This window comes from Triturus cristatus, chromosome 6, assembly GCF_964204655.1.
Source record: "Triturus cristatus chromosome 6, aTriCri1.1, whole genome shotgun sequence".
NCBI classification, from domain to species: domain Eukaryota; kingdom Metazoa; phylum Chordata; class Amphibia; order Caudata; family Salamandridae; genus Triturus; species Triturus cristatus.
Window position 1 is genome coordinate 1,516,849,775 of NC_140589.1, and position 26,365 is coordinate 1,516,876,139.

The 26,365-nt window shown below is 45.3% G+C and overlaps 1 protein-coding gene across 3 annotated transcripts in view; it reads left to right on the forward strand.

Annotated features, from left to right (window-relative positions):
• PLCB1 (phospholipase C beta 1) overlaps nucleotides 1-26,365 on the forward strand; it is a 2,173,917-nt gene that overhangs the window by 499,949 nt on the left and 1,647,603 nt on the right. For all 3 annotated transcript variants that reach the window (XM_085612648.1, XM_085612647.1, XM_085612649.1), the window contains exon 3: nucleotides 12,077-12,145. In XM_085612648.1, coding sequence (XP_085468774.1) covers nucleotides 12,077-12,145 — 69 coding nt within the window. The remainder of the gene's footprint in view (nucleotides 1-12,076; nucleotides 12,146-26,365) is intronic.

Sequence of the window (26,365 nt, forward strand, 5' to 3'; positions counted from 1 at the left end):
TATACTCTAGAGAGGGTCAGATGTGTGACCAAGGGCATACAATTCTAATTTACGTTAACCCCCCAGAGTAAGAGACATCAAAGTATTTACGTTCATCAGCCTTAGTTTGTTACACTACCCACCCACCCATGTACACATGATGTATGTTGTGCGAAATGTGGTTGAAACAGGAAGCAGTCAAGCCAGTGTGCATAAGTAGTGCAGAAGGATTAGTTTTGAGGACATAATGCAACATTTCACTACATGGTTAACTCTAGGCACATGCGTTGTGTATATTAGGTATGTATATGGCTATAAAACATGGTTGTGTGTCGCCATAAGAATACCATAAAATGTAATCTTGTGGAATGAGTAAAGTATGCATAAGTTGCATGGAAATGTATTTGAAATTTTAAATAAGTTCAATCGTCCCAAGTTCCTGTGTGCAGATTAAGGTTTGAGCATTATTAACAAGCATTGGCATAGCCAATAGGTCTCACTTTTGGGACCTTATAAGTGTTTAGCCATTGAACAGTTGCATAACTAAATACTTATAAGGTCCCAAAAGCGAGACCTATTGGCTATGCCAATGCTTGTTTCTGTTTATTACTGCTCTGTATTAATGGCGGCGCCCGGGGGCCACCATTACTACATAGAAGTAATAAACAGGAGAAAAAAAACTGGCTCACGGAGAACATCAAAGCGGCCGCAAGTGAAAGTGATCGCAATCACGATCAAACATCAAAGTGGCCGTGCGGCCGCGAAATTGAGGCCCGCGCACATGCACTGTAGCTCTATGCTACAGTGGTAGCACTTTTTTGAGCCATCACAATAAGTCTCACCAGGCCAGCGCATGTGCTGGGTCAGGCGAGACCTAAAAATGTACATTAAACCTTCGTGAGTCACCAGAGTTGAAGTCACTGGAGCAAGTTACTAAGGTAGTCCACTTTCTCTAAATCTCTGCTGCATCTTCCAGAACAGTTTACACATTAATTTATTTACTTAGGTTTACTAACGCACTGCATGTTGCTTTCAGTGATTTCCTTGATAGAGGAAAGGGCAGGCTGCTGTTGAGGGTGAGGTTACATACCAGTCAGACATAGTGAACGAACCATGTCTGGAGTTCCTCATGTCTACATTCTAAGGCTTGATCATTTTTTATAACCCAGGCCTGGGTTTCTTAATTTGTTTCAGTTTATGTAAATTGTGTTTTTTCTTTATCCCTTTATCAATCCGGGCAGAGAGAATTGTTTATCTAATGTTGGAATGAAGCCTGTTTCTCTATGTTTATCATCCTTCCCACCCCTTTTTAGAAATGCATTGCACTTTGTCTGTTACCAGAAAGTGGGAGAATAATCCTATGACAAAGCCATTGCCCTCTCTCTGTGCATGACTTTCAAGGTCTTATTTTGGCGGGAACATCTGAGCCCAGATTTACTAAGATTTTGCCTCAATATGTATCACTTTTGTGGAGCTCTTCTGACGCAAAATCCATTTTGGCATTTAGTAAGCCTACCCACGTTGATTTTGCGTGGTTTAGTAAAGACAAACTAAGGCAGCATAGCTCATTGCGCTGTCTTGCTTTACTTTCTGTCGGGTAGGTGTTACATGGGTGGAGCATGGGCATTCTCAGATTTACAAACACTTGTAAACCCAGACTTGCCCCAGAATGGTGTGCCTACTCAACCGAGGTATAACGAGGAGAAATATGTTCTTCTCTTCTCATTACTTCCTTTTTCCATACACATACAAAGAGTAATATGCCTCTAAAAATTGCTTTGCACAGGAAGGTATCCCTTGCTGCATAAAACAAATCAAGACCATAATGCAGGCCCCCTTGAACTCTTGTGCAAGGGTGCCTGAATAAGCACTATGGAGGCACAAGTGCACCAGCTTATAGAGGGAAATGAACAGCGCCACATGTTGGAAAATAGGGCGGTGTTGAACTCTCTCCCATCGACACAACACAGCGCGTCAACTTACCAAGATGCGCTGTCTTAGGTGAACTATTAATAAATACGCCCCCTACAGGCCTAACCATCCCAAGTACCTGAAATGATGGCCGAGAGAATAATCACAAACTCACACTTCACACTATAAGAAGCTTCCTTTTTTCACATGTGTGCATTTCTCACTCAAATCATTAATGTTTTTTTGCTTTTAAAAAATTGAGTGAGGCCGCTAGTCTTCAGAAGGATGTTGATAGAAATTGGGATCGGCATGGTGTTCTTGGAATGTTGTGTTATGCCTCTGATTATAAAGTTAGGTACCGGAAGTTGTTTGCATATGTATGTCCTTGGAGAAGAACTCCGACGCGCACCACAATCATGGATCAAAAGAATATAAGTCCACATAATTTAGTGCATTATCACAGTTTTGAGTAGAAAGAACATATTTAATGACTCGTGCAATTAAAATTATACAGGAACACAGTAATCAGAGACATGATCAATACTACTGGACTCATTAAAAATCAGACTCAGTCCCTAGATAACAGCGATTTGAATTTCAATTATATCATGCATAATGCGGCCCAGTTTTAGCCTTTGATGAGTAGAGCCCTGGTGATGGTTGATCCTTGGGGGTTGAGGGCTCAATAATTCATGTATTTATAACTGTGGGTCAAATGTCAACCGAAGTTTAAAGGCAAGGTGAAAAATACGAAGAAAGATGGCTACCGCAGGTATACACTATTTTCAGTCTACCATTTTATTAACAGATTCTGATCATCGGTAAGCTGCTTTAACTTGATATGTGCCATGCAGGTTTTTTTTTTTACATTTGTGACAGTCGCTTAAAACCCGACATTACCCCCTTCCATTGGTTCAGAATTCTTCTTTGGTGCCGCGGGGATACACCCTTACGTTTTTATAAAAGAGCTTTACTTTTTTTCGTTTTCCATGGTTTTTTGTGTGTGGTCTGATTCTTCCTAGAATGAGGTCTGTTACACAAAAAGTGAAATTATGCTCACGATAATGACAATAAATTGAGATGTTGATGCCATGTGTGTGCTAAAATGACAAATGTGAGGGAAGAATATTGATTTAAAGGAGTTCTATTGTTGTTCAGATCACAGAGAACTGTTCCTCGTTTACTTTTAATTTGATGATCAGTATCTTAATTACATCTTTATGTTAAATGTCCAAAATCTATGCAGAGAGAAGGAAATCCAATTGATTGCTGTGGTAAGTCTATACAAAAGGTCAAACAATAACTTTAAATAATGGCATTATGACTAATTTAGTGTACAACACATGGTTATACTCTTTACTGTTTGAGATTACATGGCAGAATTTGAAAACTAACCCCTTAGATCAAACTACTTAAGGGCTGATTATGACTTTTGCTGTGCGGGAGCAGGGCTGCATGCCGCCAACCAAAGTCAACCGTCGGCCCCCAGCTGTATTAGGAGTTTTCTCTGAAAAAGGCACCACAATGGAAGCACAAAGCAAGTTCCTGCATGGAATTGAATGTTTAGTCCATGCCATGGAGGAACTGGGCATGCATGCATTCCAGTGTATAGGGGCAACAGGGAGCCCTATAGAGCCCCCTTGGTTTCCCCATCGCCAGTCTTTTCTAGGTGGGCTCACTGTCATGAAAAGGTTGGTGGTGCAGAAACTCAGAATATGCTTGGGGGTGCCGCAGCGGCACCGCCAAGCAAATTGCTGCCCCAGACCGCCACACCACCACCAGAGAACACGGTTCCCTGGCGGATGCGGCTGTCCCAAAACAGTCTGACTCCCATACTTGTAATACAGCTGTCAGACCACTGGTGCTGCGGTCCCCTAACACCACTGCACCTTCACACACGTTTAGAGGTTTGATGGACCGCTAAACTCGTAATTTGGCCCTTACTAGGGACTAATATTTCTTTGAGAACTCCTTACTAGGTAGGGTGATTCAGAGTAAGGCAAACTATTGCCTCTATTCTGTTGTGCACAGAGCGAGGAACTACCCTTTAGTTGTAAGGGTTTAGCATTCAAACGTCTTCCATAGTATCCAAGGTGACAGGATACTCCCCCACTGCATGCTATAATGACCAAACTTGAGTTAGCTGATTAGCAAGGATTCATAGATTGGGATGTACATATATCTGAGATAACACCAGTGAAACATAACCTAGGGGAAACCAAGTGAATTAAGAAGCTTTAAAACTGGGGTCTAAAGATCCTCAGCGAGAAGAACATTAATGCACATTCACATTTCCTGCTTGATCATCACAGATATTTTGTTTTTCTGGGGCTCCAAACATGTCATATATTGGTTCTTCCTGCTTGTTCTATTTCATATCCATATAAAGCCTTGAAAATGGTGCCTAAATGTAGTTATCACATAAAACAGTAATTTTCATTTGTGGGCTGCAGTGTGTGTGTTCACACCACCCATATATAGGACAGAATCATATATCTGGCATCAGCACCACTGTGTTCTGGCTTGAGTGCAGTTTAAATGTCATATATTAAGAAATTAAAAGGAAACATGTATTTGTCATGTAGGAAAACTCTATTTTTATATATTCAGTAGCTACCAGAATGGTTGCCTTCTAACACCACAGGACATGGTGCCATAGTTAAATAAAATCCAGCAGCTTTTCACTGTGTAAGCTTTGTGAGACATTTCCCTAAAGAATCCCCCACAGAATTAAGATATATACTTAGTGTCATTCGGTAAATACTAAACAAATGCTTCAATGTTATTACATAACTAATTTAAAAAATCTGCTTTAATGGAGAAGTCAGAATTTTAGACAACTTAAGTGGAAATGTACACTTGTAAAAAAATTACTTAATGTTGTATGAGGCAATATTAGTCTGAAAACAGTTTTGCCACTCAGCCTTTCTAGAGCTAGAATAAACATTCTTGGCTGGGAGAGTTAATGGCTCTGGCTCAGAGGACAATAGTTTGTCTGTGACCACAGAAAGAGCAGGTAGATGTCAACTACTGACAGCCTAGCAGCAATTTGATATTTTTAATTACACCGGTACAGTTTGGAGAACACAGGGCATCCTTAACACTACCTCTTTTGACTTATATATATCAGGAAATCCTTCTCCTATTCAATCCCAGGACCATCCCAGATAGCCATACTCCATTCACAGTGGATGACAGAACCAATGTTTACCCTGTCGCAAGAGAGGAGAGCTTATCTTATATACAGGGCTGTGACTAATGAGCTGAAGACAGACTCACCTGGTGGCAGATGTGGCATGACATCTTGATACAGAGGCCTCTGCGTAATTTTATGGTAAGGTAAAAAGGAAGCTCTGGAATCGGACATGAGACTACAAGAAAATAGTTAGGATTGGGAGGTAGGATTTCATCAGTCACTGACTAGTGAACAAGATAAAACTGGCACTTTACCCATTACCTCCTCAGAATGTTTCAAAACCTGGGAGGACTCCACCTGAAGACTGAGGACCTGCTGGAAGAAGACTACTTATGGCAGAAGAAAAGTCACTTAAGGATTCAAGGACTCCTGAATCCTGCTGGCTCTGATGGCCTGGGACTGGTTTAAATTTAAAATTGTTTGCTTCCTGTTCAGCGGCACCAAAAGCAGAAAGGATCCTCATCTCAAGAATGACCAGCTGACCACAGATGACTGGACTCTGCAGGAGGCCTGGAAAAGGAGACACCTGATACAAAGTAGTCTGCCCTGTAAAGCTAGGGGCTTCTGGAGAAATATAGCACTCAACTACGTGATGTATTACATCGCCTGCTATTACAACGTGGTTGTTACAACAACCGTGTTGCTAGTATGCGATGCATTTACATCGCAAGTCTTTATAACAACTTCCACTAGGGGGGGCACTAGACTTAGGAATAGTATTATTTACTATTCCTACTGCAGTTTGCGCAACAGTAGGGAAGGTGTTGGAATTAATTTCCAATACCTGAGTGCCCCTTAGTGGAAGTCGTTGTAAAGACTTGCGATGTAAATGTAGCGCATACTGACAACGCGGCCATTGTAACAACCGCGTTGTAAAGGTATTGCGGTGTAATGACCGCATTGTAAAGGTTGTTTCCCTTCTGGACCGACCAGGAGGGACTTTTACTGCTCTTTGAAAAAAGTAGGACTTTATGATTTTTAAAAAATCTTTTGAGTACCAGGGCAAACTTGCTGAGGTTTTCTCAGGAAATATTGGGCCAGTTCACTGACCATACCTGAACGCCCAGACAACTCCTGTGGGAAAACTGCAGTACAGACAGCTTCCTGCGGGAGGCCCACTTCAACAGTGGGTTATCTCTGATGTTAAGGAGATTTCCTTGGGGGTATTTCAGCTCCCCTGTGTTCTGGAGGTCAGGTCTTGTGTCCTCCTTGGTGCCGGGTGGGTCCTCCAGCTAACAGCCTCCAGCTTGCACCATGTTACAGTTCTGTGTTGCTTCCTGGAGAAGAAGGGGGCAGGGCCAGTACTCACCATTTACCTCCTGTCCTTCCTTGAAAATTAGAGCTATTACGTGACTAAAGACTTGCAGCAGTATTTTGTGCAAATGAACTGCAGTCCTGGTTTTCCTTGTACCATTCATTTGTTCCAAGATAGAGGTCTGCTATTTTCTTTTACCCAAACACTAATGGCTCACGCCATGTGAACTCTGTCATTTAGTGTGCAAGCAGTATTTAAGGACGTTCTTTATTCCTTATCACTGTGTTGCAATGTGGCCATAGTATGTATAAGCAGGTTCCATGCTCACCTGTTGCGTTCTTTTTGTCCCAGACTTTTCATGGAGGTTTTGTATATTCTCCAGCCAGACATGGTCCTCTCGCCATCTTCTTATACAAAAACTCCAAACCGCAGCTGACCACTACTTCAGTACATCAATCCCTGTTGCACCAATGTAAGAGTCCTGTGCATGTCACTTCCGAAACCCACCGCAGTTGGGCTCCACTGGAATCCAGACAAAAAGATTTTTTTTCTCATGGAAGGTGCACCAGGAAAGAAGTCACAAGCTTTTAAGGAAGTTCTTTAAATTTCTTTTATTCTTCTTGGTAAAACACATGATACAACATCAGCCAACGTGTTTCATTCCTTTCAAAGGAACTTCATCAGGGCTATAAGTGCTAGATATAATAATCTGAGGTTTATTCACAACAAAATTCCAAATTAATTCAAGAAGAAGCCCCACAATAAGGGTTCAAATATATCAAATCCAGCCACGATAATCTGGATGATCTCCTTCCTGCAGATGAGAGGTACGCCCACCATCTTCTTCACTGATTTCAATTATCACTGTCCTCCAACCCCAGAGGTTTTTGTGCTGCTGTCTATTCCTGCAGTTTCGAGACTTCCAACGGACACCTTTCTTTCACACATGATCCTTATTATGGAAAGTGATTGTGTCTTGAAGCACACCCTGGATATTTTTGAAACTGGAATTGGAATGAATTGGAGCCGTCAGTATCCAGTCCTTCACAAGGAGGCAGCATTCAATCTGGCAAGGAAAACAGATTAATCCTGCTAGACGCTATTATCTGGACTGAAAACTCGTTCAATGGACCTCGCAGTGAACCCACCACCCTTGTAGAGCCCTGCCCAGATACAGCTTCCAGCCTTGTCCCACTAGGGGGCACAGATTTCCTAAAAAGTGACTAGATCTGAAGAAAAAGCCTTTGAGAGAGGTGAGGCGGCTAATCTATCTGACAAGTGAAGTGCGTTTGGTGGTTCCGAACTCCTGGTTTGTCCTTCTCAGAGCTTTTGGTACCAAAACCAATAGCTTCAGTGGAAGCTTGATGCTGATGTATCGGACTTTGAGGGATAATTGGTGGCCTCAGACTTCAACCTTATCCTGCTAGAAGAATTTGATTTCCATTTCAGAGACCAAGGGCCTTATTAAGAGTTCTGCGGTCCATAGGACCACCAAACCCATGGGGGAAGTCGGACCACCGCCACACTGGAGGCCCGCCCGCAGTATTATGAGTGTGGCTGTAGGACCTCCACAGGACGGCTGCGACCTCCAGGGATTACGGTTCCTGTGGCAGTTGCACAGCGGTCAGGAGCACTAATATACTGGCGGTGCAGCGGTGGCACCGCCAAGCATATTAGGAGTTGCGTGTCCACAGCCATTTTCATGGTGGTGAGGCTGCCATGAAAAGGGTGGCAGACAGGAAACAAAAGGAGGCCCTAACAGTGCCCCCTGCCACTCCTGCACCTCTGACAAACATTTTACAAGAAAATAATATTGAATATTTATGCAATGTGCACAACACAATGAATTGTCTCCAGGTATGTGAATAAAAGAAGTTACTGGCATCCAGCTCTGTGCTGTACATTTTATAAACCTTTAATTGTTGGAGGGCTGTCATTCAGGCCTGAAGCTTCCATAGGGTAAGCATAGGTTTCATTAATTAGGTAATTGTCTTTTTTCAGTGTGCAGGGAGTACTTCATCTAACAAAATACAATGTTGCCTGGCGATCTGAACATCATTGAAATATTCTTGCTGCGAAGCCTGCCGGATGCTTAACCTTTGAAAGTAGCTTACATACAGATCTCACTAGAGGGCTCTTAAATTCCTTCAGGGTTTTATTTGTGAATATCAAAGATCGAATGAGGCAGTCACAAAGTAATGAGCTAATTGCAAATGGTAATCATTTTATCTATTTCGGTTCACAATATGATTGTTCTCAAGTGAAATAACAATTAGTGGCAGAATTAGAAAATAAAACATTTCCTTGTCAAAGTAGCATACTAATAATACCATTCCAGGGCTCTTCTTTGTAATTCTGTATTTGGAAAGAGAACAGTGCCTACATTTATTTTTTTCTATTAAGGCACTTTTCCATGTAACTGATTACATACAGTTGCAATCTGTTTTTGCCAATTATGCACAGAATGAGATTCAACAGTTGCCATGAAGGAACCCCTGTCTGTCTCTAAATAATAGACTAAAAGTGTCCTGATTCTTTCTTGCTGCTTGTTCTGATTTTTACTTCCGTGGGGTTGTGTTCACTTTTGCAAACAGTCCATCTGGGCTCGGCACACAGTAGTAGTTCAGGAGCTCTCCTCATGGAACATACTTCCAATCAGACCAATTAATATTGTTTCATTTTTATAAATGTGACCTGCAGTAAAACCTCTAGCAGTGGCATAGCAAGAGGTGGGCTCTTAACTACGCCCGCCGTGGGGCAGTAAAGGCAGGAATCGCCGGTACCCTTCCCCCGCTCTCACATGCTGCTGCTAGGCGGCAAAATCAGGGACCGCCACGGGCAGCAAAAGGTCTAGCTATGCCGCTGCCCTCTAGGGCTGCACATATGCAAAAATTGGGCAGTTTATCGGTATAAAATATGGCGAGTTTCAACTGACCGTATTACGCGTTGGACTTAGCGATCCACAAACATTAAAATCTGCACAGTGTGTAAATTGTGTAAGGTATAAAATGCTTATTTTAAAATGCATACCATGTCGACTTAACATTTGCATTTAGTCCACAATTCCATGTGCCATGTTGGAATCTTCCTGCTGGCCTGGTGCCATGAGCAAGGAGGTGGAGGAAGTGCTTCTTTGTAAAAAATTATTGATAACAATGTTATTCCATTCAGTTTGCTACAGTTCGGTCCCTGGATTGTTGAAGATTGCGAGAGGTGTAAATTACTTCTGTAGGGATACCATATATGCACTTATTTTGTGGGTGGAAAATGGCCTACCAGCCCCACTGGGCTTATTATAGATTCCTTCTTGCCTGTTGAGGATCTTTAATCGTTCAGACCAGCTGTTGCTGCAAAGTTTACTCAAGAGGTGAAGAGTTTGGCGAGTGATTTCCATGTTTGTCGCGTACACTCTGCAAACTTTTTTTGTTTCGGGAGTTTGTTATTGAAAAACAAAAAGTAATGGCACGGATGTGCTGGCTGGCTTGTTCTGTGTGTGGGGCCCTTTGTGTCATTTCCTTTCATGTCACCATCATGCCTCACTTGCTGGCCTCACACAGGAAAATCAAGTGATGGCTACCACATTCTATATATGGAGGGAGATGAGGGCCACAGTTGCTTGTGGCTCAGTGACAGATGGGCCAGCTGGTCAATGGAGTCAGCTGAGCCACTGCTGGTGAAAGACTTGTTATCCCCCACCTCCAAATATAGTGGCAGAACTACGAGTTCGGTGGGTCGGGTGAACCAACAACTAATAGTGGTTTTCCCAGAAATAGTTCTTTCTTTGTGAATAATCAAATTCTTTTGTAGCATTTTCGGTTTGCCTCTTTGAATAGCATTTTTATGTCCTGTTGTTTTTATGTGCTATAAGGCATCATGACTCTGAACCACTACTATTAAAAAGTGGTTAGAAATTAAATGAAAATATGTAACAGATAAATGGCTGATTATATGCTTCTCCAAAGATACAGTTAAATTGTCTCACCAAAAGAATGCAGAATAGAACACATTTCAGAGAACATTAGTGAGGAAAACAATGTGTGGAATGTTAGTGCAAGCTTGACCTCATCAAATGGTAATGGACCAAGATTTAGGGAGTCATCACCTTCAAAGTTCTAGGGTTTTCTAGTTATGACACTAGTACTTCAGTGAAAACAATCACAGATCTACTACTATTTATGGTATGTTCCTTCAGGGAGTTAGTGCACAAATTTAGTTTTGAAATCCAGTGGAGTGCTGGACAGAGTAGAAGTGACAGGTAGACAGGTAGAAGTGCAGATACACAGATGGATGGATGCATTCATGTATCCATGAATTGATAGATTGATGGGTTGGTGGATGGATAGGTGGGTAGTTGGGTGGTTGGATGACCTGGCGGGGTGGTTTCATATAAATGAATGAATGGTTGGATGCATGGATGGGTGAATTTCCTTAGCAAGAAAGAGCTTCCACACTTTAAGCCAAAGTCCTCTAATTCACAATCAAAACACATCAACAACAAAGGAATCTATGTAACAAGTTTTTCTAAGGAAAATGAGCTTGAATATCTGAGAATGACCAACAGTATTGAACAGGCCAAGGTTACAGCAAGTAGTTTAAGCACAACTGGAGGGGCAGACATGCACAGGTACCCATCCCCTGACTTTGTGTATTATCTCTTCGAAACCTGAGCAATACAGGGTGGTCAGCTATAGCCATCTGTATGAAATAATTTGATTTTTTTAACCTCGAAGACTTAAGTATCTTGTTGATTAATCTTGGCATGAATAGGTACACAATATTACATTTATCCTATCATAGTAACTTACTTACTCACCTGCCATATCTCAAAACTGTAAGAAACATCTGACTTCCATTTTCAAAATTGAGCATTTTAGACAAAATTGCACAAATGCTTTAGACATTTACCTGTTATCTGCCTCAAGAAATGGGATAATCATCTAGAGGCACGATAATAATGTGGGAGAAAATTGGCTCACAGGCAGGACAGCAATATCAGCCCATAGCATGCAGCTCACACAGTGGCATGAGGAACGGTTGGTTGTGGGAATATGTTAACTTATTCCTCTAGCGTATTCCACACACAGACTGCCTAGCGCATTTGTATTTGTGGCTGGGCCTGCGATGTTGTACTCCAACAGTTACTTTGCAGAATGCTATTTATCAGTATTTACTCCCTCATAGTGACAGCCCATTGACCTTTCAATATGACAGAGCCGCATTGGGAAGCAGCAAGGTATTGCATTTTGCAAAGTACGTCTGGCTGAGGGCCAGCTGGAAGATATATATATATCTTCAAGGTATGTAGATGTGGAGTTAACAATAGTAAATCTATACTTACCTATTTGCACTCACCTTCTCGATATTTGGGTCCTCGATATTTATGACACGTTATTATGTCAAAACAATATTTCTGATTCCCGATATTCTGTCAGTGATCTGGCCGAGTGGCAAGGCTCAGAACTCAGCAAGTCCAACTTGCAGACAGTAAGACAGACGAGGCGACTGAGTGGGACAGACAGAGAGATGAATACTTTGATAGATGCATGTACAGAGACGATTGTCGTAAATCCATTGTTAGATCGTGACTTGTTACAGTTTGGCGCAGTTGCATCGTATTTTAACAGTATTAACATGCTTTTGTGATAAAAAGCAGCAACAAAGAATCATATTGTCATCAGTGTGAACACGTACCAGGATGTTGAAATTACAGAGCTTGTCATTGTTTTCCTTTGCAGGAAACAGAATTGCTTGACATCAGTCTGGTTAAAGATGCCAGGTGTGGAAAACATGCGAGAACACCGAAGGTAGGCATTGCCCTTTTATATCACCTGCAAATGTTATTTCTGTCTCTTTTCACAAAGCATACCTTTCTTGATGTTGTCTTGGGGACTAATTGATTTTGTTATGCTAAACCACCATGAGGTGTGTCAGAACATCTGGCTTACTAATGGGTATGTTTTGTGACTTCTACAGGCATGGAGAGTAGTAACATTCTGTGAAATCTGAGCATCAATGTCACCTTTTGGGCCCAATAGTCAAAAGTAGGGTATGCACACTGGGTGAACTTCCTAAGCTTGCACTCATGAAGTAAAGATGGTTTGTGTGACTGGAGGATGTGTGAAAGTTATTGGTATGGACGTTCATTACCAGGATTGATCCATGTGTTTTTTCTGTGCCCCCCCAATTATGAGCTGCGGTATTCCTACTAAACTTGGGAGTGGAGAAATAATAGGGAATGCAAGATTTTGTAGAATAATATTCAAGAATTGTCTCTTTTTCCCTCACCAGCCTATTTTCTTGTAGTATTTAACGCAGACATTTTGCTTTCAGCAGCTGAAATCTCCATGCAAAAATCAAAATCAGTCATTCCAGTGGGTCTGGTATCTCCTGTTACTGAGGCCAATGGAATGTATGTGTCACTCGTAACGAGAGCCATGAACAGTACTTCATCTTTAGGTGACTTTTGAATGAAAAGGGCTGACTGGAAGTATGATTGGATAGTGTTCTCTATATCTATATACGTGTATACCTCCATTGCTATACATACTATAGATATATCCTTCTTGAGGGTATTCAGTAATGTTTGGGAGACACCAATAAAAATTGTGTGTGGCTGATGGGAGACTCTTGATATCATGTTAGCTTTCCGGTGTTACCAGAGATCTCTTCTGAGACTGGTTTAGGTAGAAATCTCAATGACAAACAATAGGAATGCACACTGGCACATCCTTAAAAACTAATTTGACATGCTGATTGAAGTATATTCAATTGAATATCCTCCACACAGCCTGTATGACAGTTAATTGATTGACAAGTCATTCCCAACAGTGACGTTAGATATCCTCAGATCCAGGCAAAAGCAAGTGAGGCTCCTAGCATCTGTCATGGGATTACTCAGAAATAACCAACTACTGGGGAGAAATACCAACCACAGTTGAGTGAGATTACTCGAGAAGAGCTGATTGTTGCGTTTTGGGATTTTTTGGCCATCCAAAACTTCTGAAAGCCAAATTGAGTTTTCTTTTTAGATATCTCTGTACTGTTAGCCAGACGACCTTAAACAATGGCTTGAAAATCCAGATGTGCTCCTTCACTATGAAAGCGGAAGCAGGTGTGGTCAAATATTGAGCTGAGTGAGAGAACCAGGCACTGCACAGAAAGGAAATAAGAGGACTGATGAAATTCCTGATAGCACGACAATGGAATGAGTTATAAAAAAATTTTTATAACTATCAGTGTGAATGATGACAAACCTCCATGTTATTTGAATTGACAAATGACATAAAGTACAACCTAGGGTAATTTTAACTTAGCTAGTAGACGTAAAGAAATGGACGTGCATATTTGTAGTACTAACAGTGTGGACACCCAACTAGAAAATCACCCACATTAAGCTTATTATGAAAAAAACACTCCTGTGCACGTTAGTTAATAGTTATATGTTATAGCTGTTAATCCATCAGGAAAGCCATCCAGTAGGGGAATAATAAATAAAGACAGGTGCTTATAGTTCTACAATGCAGCACATGTATCACTCTACTAAGATATAAGTAATTGCTGCACTCTATATATGTATAGATGTCTATACCAACGGAAAATTGTGGAGTTTTACAAGATACATTGATGTAAACAGTATTTAATGTTGTAATAAAAAGTTAAGTCTGTTACATTGTAGGGGAAGCAATACAACATCAGTTGGAAAAACAAGGATGTGTCAGTGAACCCCACTAAATGACTATGATTGCAGTGATGATGAAAAGGTCCGCATTTAAGAAGACATACATAATGTTGCCAGTTGTTTTCCAGAATTCTAGGCTGTTGAAGAATGCAAACAAGAGTACAAAAATGTAGTAAATGTAGAATGGTATCTATTGTCAAGAACTAATTGTGTAAAATAGTTTTGTAGAAAATGTTGATATAAGCTCACAAGAGAACACTCTTGTCTCAATCAACGTAATCGGAATACATGAATATGAGGAAGGAATTCAATCAGTACCTAGAAATTTAAGAATTCGTGTGAATGTGTGAATGAAACATGAAACAGCATTTTATAAAATCTAAAATCCTGTCACAATTCAGATTTTAAAATGTACACCTTTAAAAAGTATTTTAGAGCCTGTCTTAATTCCTGACAGGAGGCCCGTCCTTCTCTAGGGTGCGGGAGTAAATTACTCCCTTTTCCTGATGGAATTACCGCCCACCAGATTTAGAAATGTGCTCTGGCTCAGGAGACATTTCTAGCATGAACAAAAAACACCTATCAATTCTGCGGTTCCTTATAATTCACTGTAATTAGCCTTCCAAGGCAAGGGGGGCAATTGAGCACTTTTCAGTGTTCCATGCCACCAGGTTTTTCCTGGTGGTGACACACATTGAAAATGTCTATATGTCTGCCCATCTAAATTAGGTGGGAGGACTTATTTCCAAACCTCCGACAGCTCTTATTCTGTCGAGCCATTGAAGAGTTTCACCACGGCGGAGACGGAGTAGTGTCTGCCACTGTCAAACCATGGTCTGCCGACATTTAAATCATGCAGGCAGACCATAGTCTTAGTGAGGAGGGAACTCTACCATCTCTGCATCCGAGTTCCTTCATCACCAAGGTCTAAATCGAGCCCATAGTCTTGTTAGCACTAAAAATCAGTGAACTTGAATTCATCTTCATGGCCGGCTTTAGCTCCCTGCCCAGCTTGCACCATTGGTACAGTGTATAAAATCCACCTTTTTCTACATTGTCAACTAAGATATTTAGTTTGTTTCTGTATCCTATTTATGCTAACTTTAGAACTCTGAGTAATTTAGCCCTACTAACCAGGAATAAAATGACTGAACACTTCTTTTAAACATGGAAAAAATGTACAATTGGAAAGGCAGGGTGCATGATATTTAACAGTAGGACATGAGAAAAATTAATATTACTATGTTCCTAGAGTGACAAGGCCCAATTACCTATTTTCACTATGGCAGTGCTTGCTGTCTCATGTAGAAAACGAGAGTACAAATTAAAATTATAATGCTGTATCTCAGGAATGGGACCAACTTGAAAAACAATTACACTAATTATAAATTACAAAAATAGTTAAAACACCATTTTATTTATTAAAATCCAGTTCAATGGTGTTCAGATTTTTAATACATTTTCAAGAAAAAACAACTGTCAGAGAGCTATCTTTACCCAGGAGACCCTGGAACCCAAGGTGCATTAATTCTATAGCAACTCCGAGCTTGCTCTTAGCCTTATCTCTTGGGGTTCTTTAAACCACAGATTCAGTTGGAGACTGCCTGTCACAATTCTTTCATGAAGAACAAAGTAGTTATAGCGTATATAGTTAAATATAGCGGTCACCGGCAGGTATTTATAGTTAGGCCCTAGTTTCCATAGGAGAATATGTTTTGTTTCATTTATAACTGTGGAGCCATTTGACAAATCTTCAGGAAATTTAAAAAAATTGTTTTTTAGTCACTTAAGCTGCTGTTTGGAAAGTTTCAGGGTGATTTGTCAACCGGGGACTGAGAAAAAGGGGGGTCCCAAAACACATTTTCCCCAATGCAATTTCCCATATTGATTTTAGACGCAAATACCGCTTAAACAGCTGAATGGAAATACACTAAATTTGGCAGAAAGCTAGACCTTGGTCTAGAAAGAGTGCTTACTGTAATTTGTTGTAAGTCTGTTCAGGAGTTTTGGAGTAATTAAAAAAATAGTTTTATGTACATCTAGAGACGTGGAGGGTCCGCAGATCAGACAGTTCTCATACTGAGATCTGATTGGCTGCCACCACCTCTTAAACTGGGAAGTGGTGGCAGCTATCGTAGGACTCAGGACTTGGCCAGATGTCCTAAGCAAAAATGCAAAATATCCTCACACAGGGGCAGGGTAGGAATACCCTGACCCCCTAGGCAGAGCCAGCCTTTGTGAAGATAGGGCCCTGGGTGAAGATAAATTTGGTGCCCTTACTGATGCTAGTGAATTAAATGAGACAGCAGGGGGTCCCTTACAAGGTTCAATTCCTGGCAGAACAGTGACTTGCCCCTGAACACAAACATCTCTGGACCTCCACCAGTGGACCAAAATCACCGATAGCTTAGCTGCCTCACGCTGATGATGGTTTTGTTAGTGTGTTTCAGGGGTGAGATGGTGGAGTGTGGGCAACATGGGAGTAATGGGATGTTAAAATAGCATTACCTTAATACACACAGCTCTGTGTGACCTTCAGAATATTGGTGCCCTGGACCTGTGCCCAGTTGGCCCATGCTAAAGGCCGGCCCTGCACCTAGGTCTGGTGGTAGTGTCCTACAGGGACTCCACCTGGGCCAAAATCATATTTGTTTTATAAAATTTTACACTTGTTTTTCCTTAAGCCCCCCAGGTGGGCCTGGTCTCTGGGTGAACAATCATATACATTTGAGGGGAGGAAGGTGTGCTCCGTAATAGTGCTAATATACTTCTGTAAACCTTTACTCCTGTCAGGGATGTAAGTACAACACTGTTGGACCATCAGCATCTGGCAGACTCCACCTTCTTTTGCAAGTAAAACATCTAAGGCAAGTCAATTCTGCATCACCATAGCCCTGATTGAAACAATTTCACCATGTATAAGCAACAGAGATCTAGCAGTACTGGTAGATAGCTTATAAACTATGGTAGACAATTTTCTCATCTTGATATCATTCAACACTACCCCTAAGCTTGGTATCATTGCTCCAAAAATATCTTCAATAACTTCTCCAGCACTCAATCCGCATTTCTGTCTGACTTCTACTTCTTCTCCAGAATCCTCCAAATTCTCCATGTAATATATTTTGGGAAACACCACTCCCAAATAAAACGTGCCATACCATTTACTAGGCAATCTCAAATATGCCTTCTTCCAACAAAGTAAACTCCCGGTATAATATGTGAAGTGTAATCTACAATTATCTTCCAAGGACCATCAACAAAAAATGTTTGATCAGATTCACTCTTTCCCACAAACACAGAGATATATCTGCTCTCAACTTGGTGAATACATTGTGTTAGAACTGGCGATTTCTGGTTGGCTAGGGCTTGCGCCAAAGCCAGGCAGAAACCACCACTCTAGTCAGGGCAAGGAAGTTACACGCCAAAGATAACCCCTGCTCACCCCCTTGGTAGCTTGGCACGAGCAGTCAGGCTTATCTCTGAGGCAAGGTGTAAAGCGTTTGCGCGCACACCCAGCAACAACACCCAAGGCCCACCACAAAGGAAACTCCACACAAGGTATTCTATAAAAATAGCCTTTGTATTATACACAACACATTAGATAAAAGCACACACTTTACAATGTGCCAACAGGCACGGCCAGAATTTACAAGGGATTATATATACAGGGGACAGGGCCACATGGACCACTGTCAGGAATTAGCACTTTTAGATATTTAGCACTTAGTACCAAATATGCAATTACTGTAGTACAAAAATAACATATATAACACACAACCAGTAACTACTGGTAGCCAGAAAGTACCACCTACGCAACCCTAACCACCTTAGGAGACTATCACGCAGGGACTCAGAACCTCCCTAGTACCACCGGTACCAGGGGAACACAACCACCTAAGTATCACAATACCTGTAGGGGAAAACACACATTACACATGATGCATAAAACATTCAGAGGTGTAGAACATGGCACATGACGCATAAACTCATTCAGAGGTGCCGGGCAGGTAAACACATGATGCATAAAACATTCAGCGGTGCTCTGAAAGAAAACACATGATGCAGAAACTACATTCAGCGGTGTCATAAAAGGAAACACATGATGCATCAAAAATACATTCAGAGGTGCAGGTAGGAACATTAGCGTGAAACTCACATGAGCCACCACCTGTGGCAGTCCCTGGGCCAACTGGCCTTGTCAGGGCTAAGACGCCCTGTGTCCGGTCAAGCTGCGCCAGCTGCGCAGACCAAAACGAGAAAGGTCCCCCACCTAAACGTGGCAGCTGCCCACTAAGTGCTGGGCAGCTGTGGAACGAGCTCAGGCACCGGCGTGCCTCTGGGGCCCCCTCTAGGGCTCTGTCCATACAAAATGCCCCCTAGAGCCTTCGTGGCTCTGCACAACAAGGCCCCGCAACGTTGGAGCCTCACTGGGCTCGAAGAGAATAATGCCCCTGTCTGTTGGAGCGTGCACTGCGCTCTAAACAAATACTTGGCCAATCGTGGGAGCCTCACGGGGCTCGACAAAACACTGCCACCACGTTGGAGCGCCTCGCGCTCAGAAACTTAGGTGCCTCGTTGGGGCCTCACAGGGCTCGTGGACACTGTTCCCCGCACCCCCAGCACATGCGCGGAGTCCCCCAGCCCTTTGTACTCACCGGGCTGCTCTCCGGGGACTCCCGCGTCGTCTCCTCTCTCGGCGGCCGATGGACGCCGAGGCTTCTTTGCAACGCGGAGGGGCAGGCACCGACAATGTGCCTCGCGCCCCCTCCGCACCAGCTCCGGCCGCACTTCTCCTCTCTCTGCTCCGGGAAGCGCGGGGTAGGCTCCCGTCCGCTTCCCTCTACCAACGTACGGCCTCTTTGTCCCGCCCTCCACCAGGCGTGACTTCTTTCCGCTTCCGGGTCGCTGCAGGCAGCGCGGCGGCCCGGCTTCTCAACGGCAGTACGGGGTAGGCTCCCGCAACGTAGTCAGGCAATAAGCGGGGTGGGCACCCGCCAGCACACAGATCAGCGGGGTAGGCACCCGCTTGGGTGATAACAATGCCGGGTGGGCACCGGACTCCAGAATCAAAGCGCACACAGCGCTAGGAAGCCAAACAGCGCGCCCAGCGCTACAAAGTCCAAGGAGCGCTCCCAGGCGCTGTAAATCAAAAAGGTCCAGTAATAAAGTCCTCCAAGAACAGGGGGGCAAAGACTGGGCCCAGAGCCAGCTCACAGGGCCCTCCAGCAGGGAGGCAGTCCCCAGTGGCGGTCTCTCCTGGCGCCCAGCAGCAGCAGGCCCCCTCCAGATGATCCTGCAAGAGAACAAATTGTAAGGGGACACAGCCCCTTTTTATACAGTAAAAAGCCTTTGTCTGAAGGTGCAGGGAAGGGGCGAACCAGTTCCAACAGGTTCCTGAGCACTTTGTTTTGCTCAGCCCCTCTCCCTATTCATTGGCAGGGCTAGGGTCATTAGACGCACCACAGGGGCCGGCGCCAGCATTGTGTGGGGAAAGCCCTGTCCTATTCAGGACCCAGGTATACTCCTCCCCAGCCATCAGTATGCTAAACTCCCATTCACCACTGGGTGACTCCTCCTGTCCCTGGGGATTTCCCTAGTCTGTCACATGACCTCCACCAGCCAATCGCCAGACAAGCCACACATTTCATACTGCACACCGAAGTGCCCACTTCTAGAAGTGGCACTTCCACACTAGGTACATGCACGCCGCACACATCATCGCGCAGCATTCAATCACACGAGTCCGCACATACCAAACACGGGCCTGCACACCCCACGCATCAGGAACTACCAGGACACATACATTCCCCCATGCATTCCTATGGGAGGGCAGGCCAACCTCAACACACACGCACGCACTTTACCCTGGGACACAGCGGTAAAGTGCGCAGAAACCAAAAATCATTACACCAAGTCACCCATAAAAAGCAAAAAGTTTCGAGGGTGAACCTGCCAGAAGGGCCGGGTCCAACACAAACCCCTTCCAGCCAAAACGCAGGGTAGACCAATCACCACCGTGAAGGTCTTCCCTGCTTTGGGCAACAAAACACGGACGCAGGCCCGCAACGGCAGGGACACTCTCCGGTTTTACGCCACTCTGAACCCATGGAATTCTTTCTAAAAGAACTCGGCGGACCAACTGGGCTACCCCACTGGTACTCCTCAGTTGTCCGCGGCCAGGACCAGGCCCTAGGCCATCTAGGCGCCACTGGTCCTCGCCTAACCACAGAGTGGGGGGTAGTAACCCCTGGCACATAGTGACCATTTTCCACTCTTCCCCTCATCAGGGCTGTTCTAAACATCCACTGATCTTCCAGCCCAGGGTCTGAACCCTCAAGCTGACCAACAGTCGCGGGTGAGGCTCTCCTCCCCCTACCTCTCCTTCTAGGGTTCCGTCCTCTCCTCCTCTGAGAGGCACCCTCAGAAATCAACTTTCCCACCAGCTCAGGACCTCTCCCTGAGAACTGGTCTCCCAACCTAGGGTTTAACCCCACAGGTTGCACCGGGGTCAGAGGTGGGCTCCCCCACCCTCTGCACCCCCTTCCAGAGTCCTGCTCCCTACCAACGGGGGCGGTACCTCTGGAAGAAGAACCGGTCAGGACACTGGTTACAGTAGTCCTACCCTTCAGGTCAGGCTGATCCTGAACCTGGCCTTCCAACCTCTGGTCTAGAACCTTCGGTTGCATACTTGCCTGGCACTCCAGGACTTCTGGGGACTCACACAGTATCCCCCCAAGAGTAACATATGCCTCATATGTTGCATGACAGTCTGCCTGGCGCAGATCTCCCGCCCCCTGTCCACCTGACAGTGCGCGAAGATCCCCCAGGACAGACGTGTAGTCGCCATGGTCACCTCTAGGCGACTCAGCCCTACCGGCTGGTCCCTGACCCACTGGCTCCTCCACCGGGGAACACAGCCCCATGCCACGCCTCTCGCCGGACTTCTGTACCCTCCCTACCGGAGCGGTACTGCCTGACACCAGAACCACTGGAGCTCCATTTACAGAGACTCCAGGTTCTCCATACCCTAGGCGAGCTTCCTCAAGTGACCTAACAGGACAGCCTAGGCCCCCAACCTGGTGTTCCCTTAAGAAACCATCCAGGTTCTGAGACTGGGTTTCGGGCCTCTGGGGACTCAAAGTCACCCACTCACTCCTACTCCGCTGAGATAGGCCGTGAGCCCCTACACCCCTCTCACTATTCTGGGACCTAGCTGGGCTACTCTGAACCTCTACCCCCATCCAGGACGGGAAGATCCCTGAGCCACTGCTATTGGAAGTACTCTCCCATACCTCATCAGAACCTTGGGCACCCTCCCAACGGTCTGCTTCCTCTGCCAGCTCCCATGGGCAAAAAGAGCCATACCTCAACAGGTGTTGGCGCAACCCGGGATAACAACTACCAAGCAGCTGCTCCTTGATAACCAGAGCATACAGTCCGTCAAAAGCCCGTTTCGTGTGTACCCTTAACCAATCATCCAGTGCATCCTCACATTCACCCACAAACGTGTTCCAAGACTGGTGAGGCAGCTTCTTACTGCCCCTGAATTTCAACCTACATTCCTCCTCTTGGAAAACAGGTACCATACTCTGGGAAGTGGGAATGGGACTCTCTGCACTGGGCTCTCTCTCGCTGCCATCACTGGACTCCACCCTCACTGGTGAACCCAGAAAACCAATGCGCTCAGGGGACAACTTACCCTCCAGAGCTAATCTCTCCCTGGCGAAAGCCCTCTCAGCCTCCGCCATCCTCTCCTCCGCTAAGACCCTCTCGGTCTCACACTTTTTCTTCTCCACCCCCAGCTGCGCCATCGCCCTGGCATGCTCTAACCTGAGCTTCTCCATGGCCAGCTGATGCTCCCTTTCTTCCCTCCTATCTATCCACTCCTCTGGGGACAGGGAAAGGGATGGGGTGCTGCTCCTGACACTGGACCCAGCAAGGGACTCCCTATCTATGGGGTCTTCACTTTCTACTGGCGTCCCTGTCAGGTAACCTTCCTCCTCTTCAGATTCCTCAGGGCTCCCCTCAGACCCACCACCCTCTCGGCGTGCGGCCCGGGCCCTATCTTCCTCACTGCGCTCTCGCTCCCACTCATCCTTTTGCCAAAGGATCAGGTTGTCCCTCAGTTTGGACTGGGTATCTGACTCACCCACCTCTATGTCCCTCTCCTCACAGAACCTTACCAGCTCCAACCTACTGTACCTAAACAGACCACAGAAATTAAAAGCAGGCTCCATTTTGGCAGACGTTCCTGAGAAGAGTTTACCACAAGGAACCTGAGTGTCTGAGCTAACACAGGAGTACATACTTCACAAAGGACACCTTTAGGAGAGGAAATAATGGACCTCAAAAACAATAATCCCTAAAATGTGATTATCTAATGCAGAGTTTTGTAGTGCAGCCAGTTGCTGCTGCGGTACAGCGCAAACGCAAGTCCAAATCCCACCGCTGATCACCAATGTTAGAACTGGCGATTTCTGGTTGGCTAGGGCTTGCGCCAAAGCCAGGCAGAAACCACCACTCTAGTCAGGGCAAGGAAGTTACACGCCAAAGATAACCCCTGCTCACCCCCTTGGTAGCTTGGCACGAGCAGTCAGGCTTATCTCTGAGGCAAGGTGTAAAGCGTTTGCGCGCACACCCAGCAACAACACCCAAGGCCCACCACAAAGGAAACTCCACACAAGGTATTCTATAAAAATAGCCTTTGTATTATACACAACACATTAGATAAAAGCACACACTTTACAATGTGCCAACAGGCACGGGCAGAATTTACAAGGGATTATATATACAGGGGACAGGGCCACATGGACCACTGTCAGGAATTAGCACTTTTAGATATTTAGCACTTAGCACCAAATATACAATTACTGTAGTACAAAAATAACACATATAACACACAACCAGTAACTACTGGTAGCCAGAAAGTACCACCTACGCAACCCTAACCACCTTAGAAGACTATCACGCAGGGACTCAGAACCTCCCTAGTACCACCGGTACCAGGGGAACACAACCACCGAAGTATCACAATACCTGTAGGAGAAAACACACATTACACATGATGCATAAAACATTCAGAGGTGTAGAACATGACACATGACGCATAAACTCATTCAGAGGTGCCGGGCAGGTAAACACATGATGCATAAAACATTCAGCGGTGCTCTGAAAGAAAACACATGATGCAGAAACTACATTCAGCGGTGTCATAAAAGGAAACACATGATGCATCAAAAATACATTCAGAGGTGCAGGTAGGAACATTAGCGTGAAACTCACATGAGCCACCACCTGTGGCAGTCCCTGGGCCAACTGGCCTTGTCAGGGCTAAGACGCCCTGTGTCCGGTCAAGCTGCGCCAGCTGCGCAGACCAAAACGAGAAAGGTCCCCCACCTAAACGTGGCAGCTGCCCACTAAGTGCTGGGCAGCTGTGGAACGAGCTCAGGCACCGGCGTGCCTCTGGGGCCCCCTCTAGGGCTCTGTCCATACAAAATGCCCCCTAGAGCCTTCGTGGCTCTGCACAACAAGGCCCCGCAACGTTGGAGCCTCACTGGGCTCGAAGAGAATAATGCCCCTGTCTGTTGGAGCGTGCACTGCGCTCTAAACAAATACTTGGCCAATCGTGGGAGCCTCACGGGGCTCGACAAAACACTGCCACCACGTTGGAGCGCCTCGCGCTCAGAAACTTAGGTGCCTCGTTGGGGCCTCACAGGGCTCGTGGACACTGTTCCCCGCACCCCCAGCACATGCGCGGAGTCCCCCAGCCCTTTGTACTCACCGGGCTGCTCTCCGGGGACTCCCGCGTCGTCTCCTCTCTCGGCGGCCGATGGACGCCGAGGCTTCTTTGCAACGCGGAGGGGCAGGCACCGACAATGTGCCTCGCGCCCCCTCCGCACCAGCTCCGGCCGCACTTCTCCTCTCTCTGCTCCGGGAAGCGCGGGGTAGGCTCCCGTCCGCTTCCCTCTACCAACGTACGGCCTCTTTGTCCCGCCCTCGACCAGGCGTGACTTCTTTCCGCTTCCGGGTCGCTGCAGGCAGCGCAGCGGCCCGGCTTCTCGACGGCAGTACGGGGTAGGCTCCCGCAACGTAGTCAGGCAATAAGCGGGGTGGGCACCCGCCAGCACACAGATCAGCGGGGTAGGCACCCGCTTGGGTGATAACAATGCCGGGTGGGCACCGGCCTCCAGAATCAAAGCGCACACAGCGCTAGGAAGCCAAACAGCGCGCCCAGCGCTACAAAGTCCAAGGAGCGCTCCCAGGCGCTGTAAATCAAAAAGGTCCAGCAATAAAGTCCTCCAAGAACAGGGGGGCAAAGACTGGGCCCAGAGCCAGCTCACAGGGCCCTCCAGCAGGGAGGCAGTCCCCAGTGGCGGTCTCTCCTGGCGCCCAGCAGCAGCAGGCCCCCTCCAGATGATCCTGCAAGAGAACAAATTGTAAGGGGACACAGCCCCTTTTTATACAGTAAAAAGCCTTTGTCTGAAGGTGCAGGGAAGGGGCGAACCAGTTCCAACAGGTTCCTGAGCACTTTGTTTTGCTCAGCCCCTCTCCCTATTCACTGGCAGGGCTAGGGTCATTAGACGCCCCACAGGGGCCGGCGCCAGCATTGTGTGGGGAAAGCCCTGTCCTATTCAGGACCCAGGTATACTCCTCCCCAGCCATCAGTATGCTAAACTCCCATTCACCACTGGGTGACTCCTCCTGTCCCTGGGGATTTCCCTAGTCTGTCACATGACCTCCACCAGCCAATCGCCAGACAAGCCACACATTTCATACTGCACACCGAAGTGCCCACTTCTAGAAGTGGCACTTCCACACTAGGTACATGCACGCCACACATATCATCGCGCAGCATTCAATCACACGAGTCCGCACATACCAAACACGGGCCTGCACACCCCACGCATCAGGAACTACCAGGACACATACATTCCCCCATGCATTCCTATGGGAGGACAGGCCAACCTCAACACACACGCACGCACTTTACACTGGGACACAGCGGTAAAGTGCGCAGAAACCAAAAATCATTACACCAAGTCACCCATAAAAAGCAAAAAGTTTCGGGGGTGAACCTGCCAGAAGGGCCGGGTCCAACACATTGTCTCCCTCAGTGTTGCCAATCTAAAGCTAATGGTCCTGAACTCCCTGTAGCACGATGATCTAGTTCCTCCTTCGTCCAGTGGAGATTGGTATGGTTTATTTCCCTTATTTTCCAGGTAAGTGATGGTATGTGATACATTCCTTTACTAAAGCGGGTAATTGCATGCAAACATAACAATCTCTAGCTTCTATAGTTTCTTCGTACTCATATAAAAGCTAGCATAAGCATTTAATGTATAATCGCCTTTGGACAAATTTACCTCGAGATGCTGTTTTCCTTGAGCAGTTAAACCTCCCTCTGGTCCCAGAGTAACTCTCTTTGTAATATCGGCTGTAGGTGTAGGCACTTCAGGTGCATTAGCCTTATATGTCTCCTCTTCCGAGGAACTCAAGACTGATTCTACAATTAGTACTACTATTATTACCACTACAATGGTTATAAGTGTACCTATAATACATTTGCGTTTCACGGATTGGATTTCCTGACTCCATTCTAAATTAGATTCAGACTAAGTTTGAGTAGAGAAGCAGCAGCCACAGAGTCTGTCTCCTCTGTTAGTCTCTGCTTGTCGAAAGCAGGAAAACATAAAAGTCTTTTAAGTAGAACTTCCAGCAGCTTTCTTTTTTCTTCTCATTTCTTTTTACACTAATTTACACAATCGTCATGAGTCTTCCTTAGCCCTAATGTACCTTCTTCTATATGTCATCCCAGGATGTATTCTTCATCCACTCAGACCTAGGGAATCTTCTTTGAACACTTTAAAAAAGTTCATGAAAATTCACTTAACATCCCTAATAAGTTCTGAGCCAAGTATATCTATGAGTAGATGTATTAAATCAGCTCTCAATTCCCAACATCTGCTGGGGATTTTTTTGCACCCAAATGGCTAAAGACAACATTTTTTAATACCATAGTTTGCAGGCCACTCAGTCTTGGTGGGTAAGGAATATCTAATGAAAGAAGAGCATTAAAATTAGTCTCCGGAATCTTCAGCAGAATGTCGATTGTCGGCACTGATGTTGCATAGCTCGCCCTAGTCGGCATTGGCAGCCAAATAAGTCCACTCAGGAGATGAGTACCTCCAACAAGGCACACTAATCCTTTTGGACCTTCTCAAGCTCAGTTTCTCACCTTAAGCTTCACTTTGCTCAGATTCAGAAGTTTCACTCATTGATGCGAGCTCTCTTTCAGATGTGATTCTTTGATTTCTTCTCTGTTCTTTTTCTGGCCAGGTCTCAA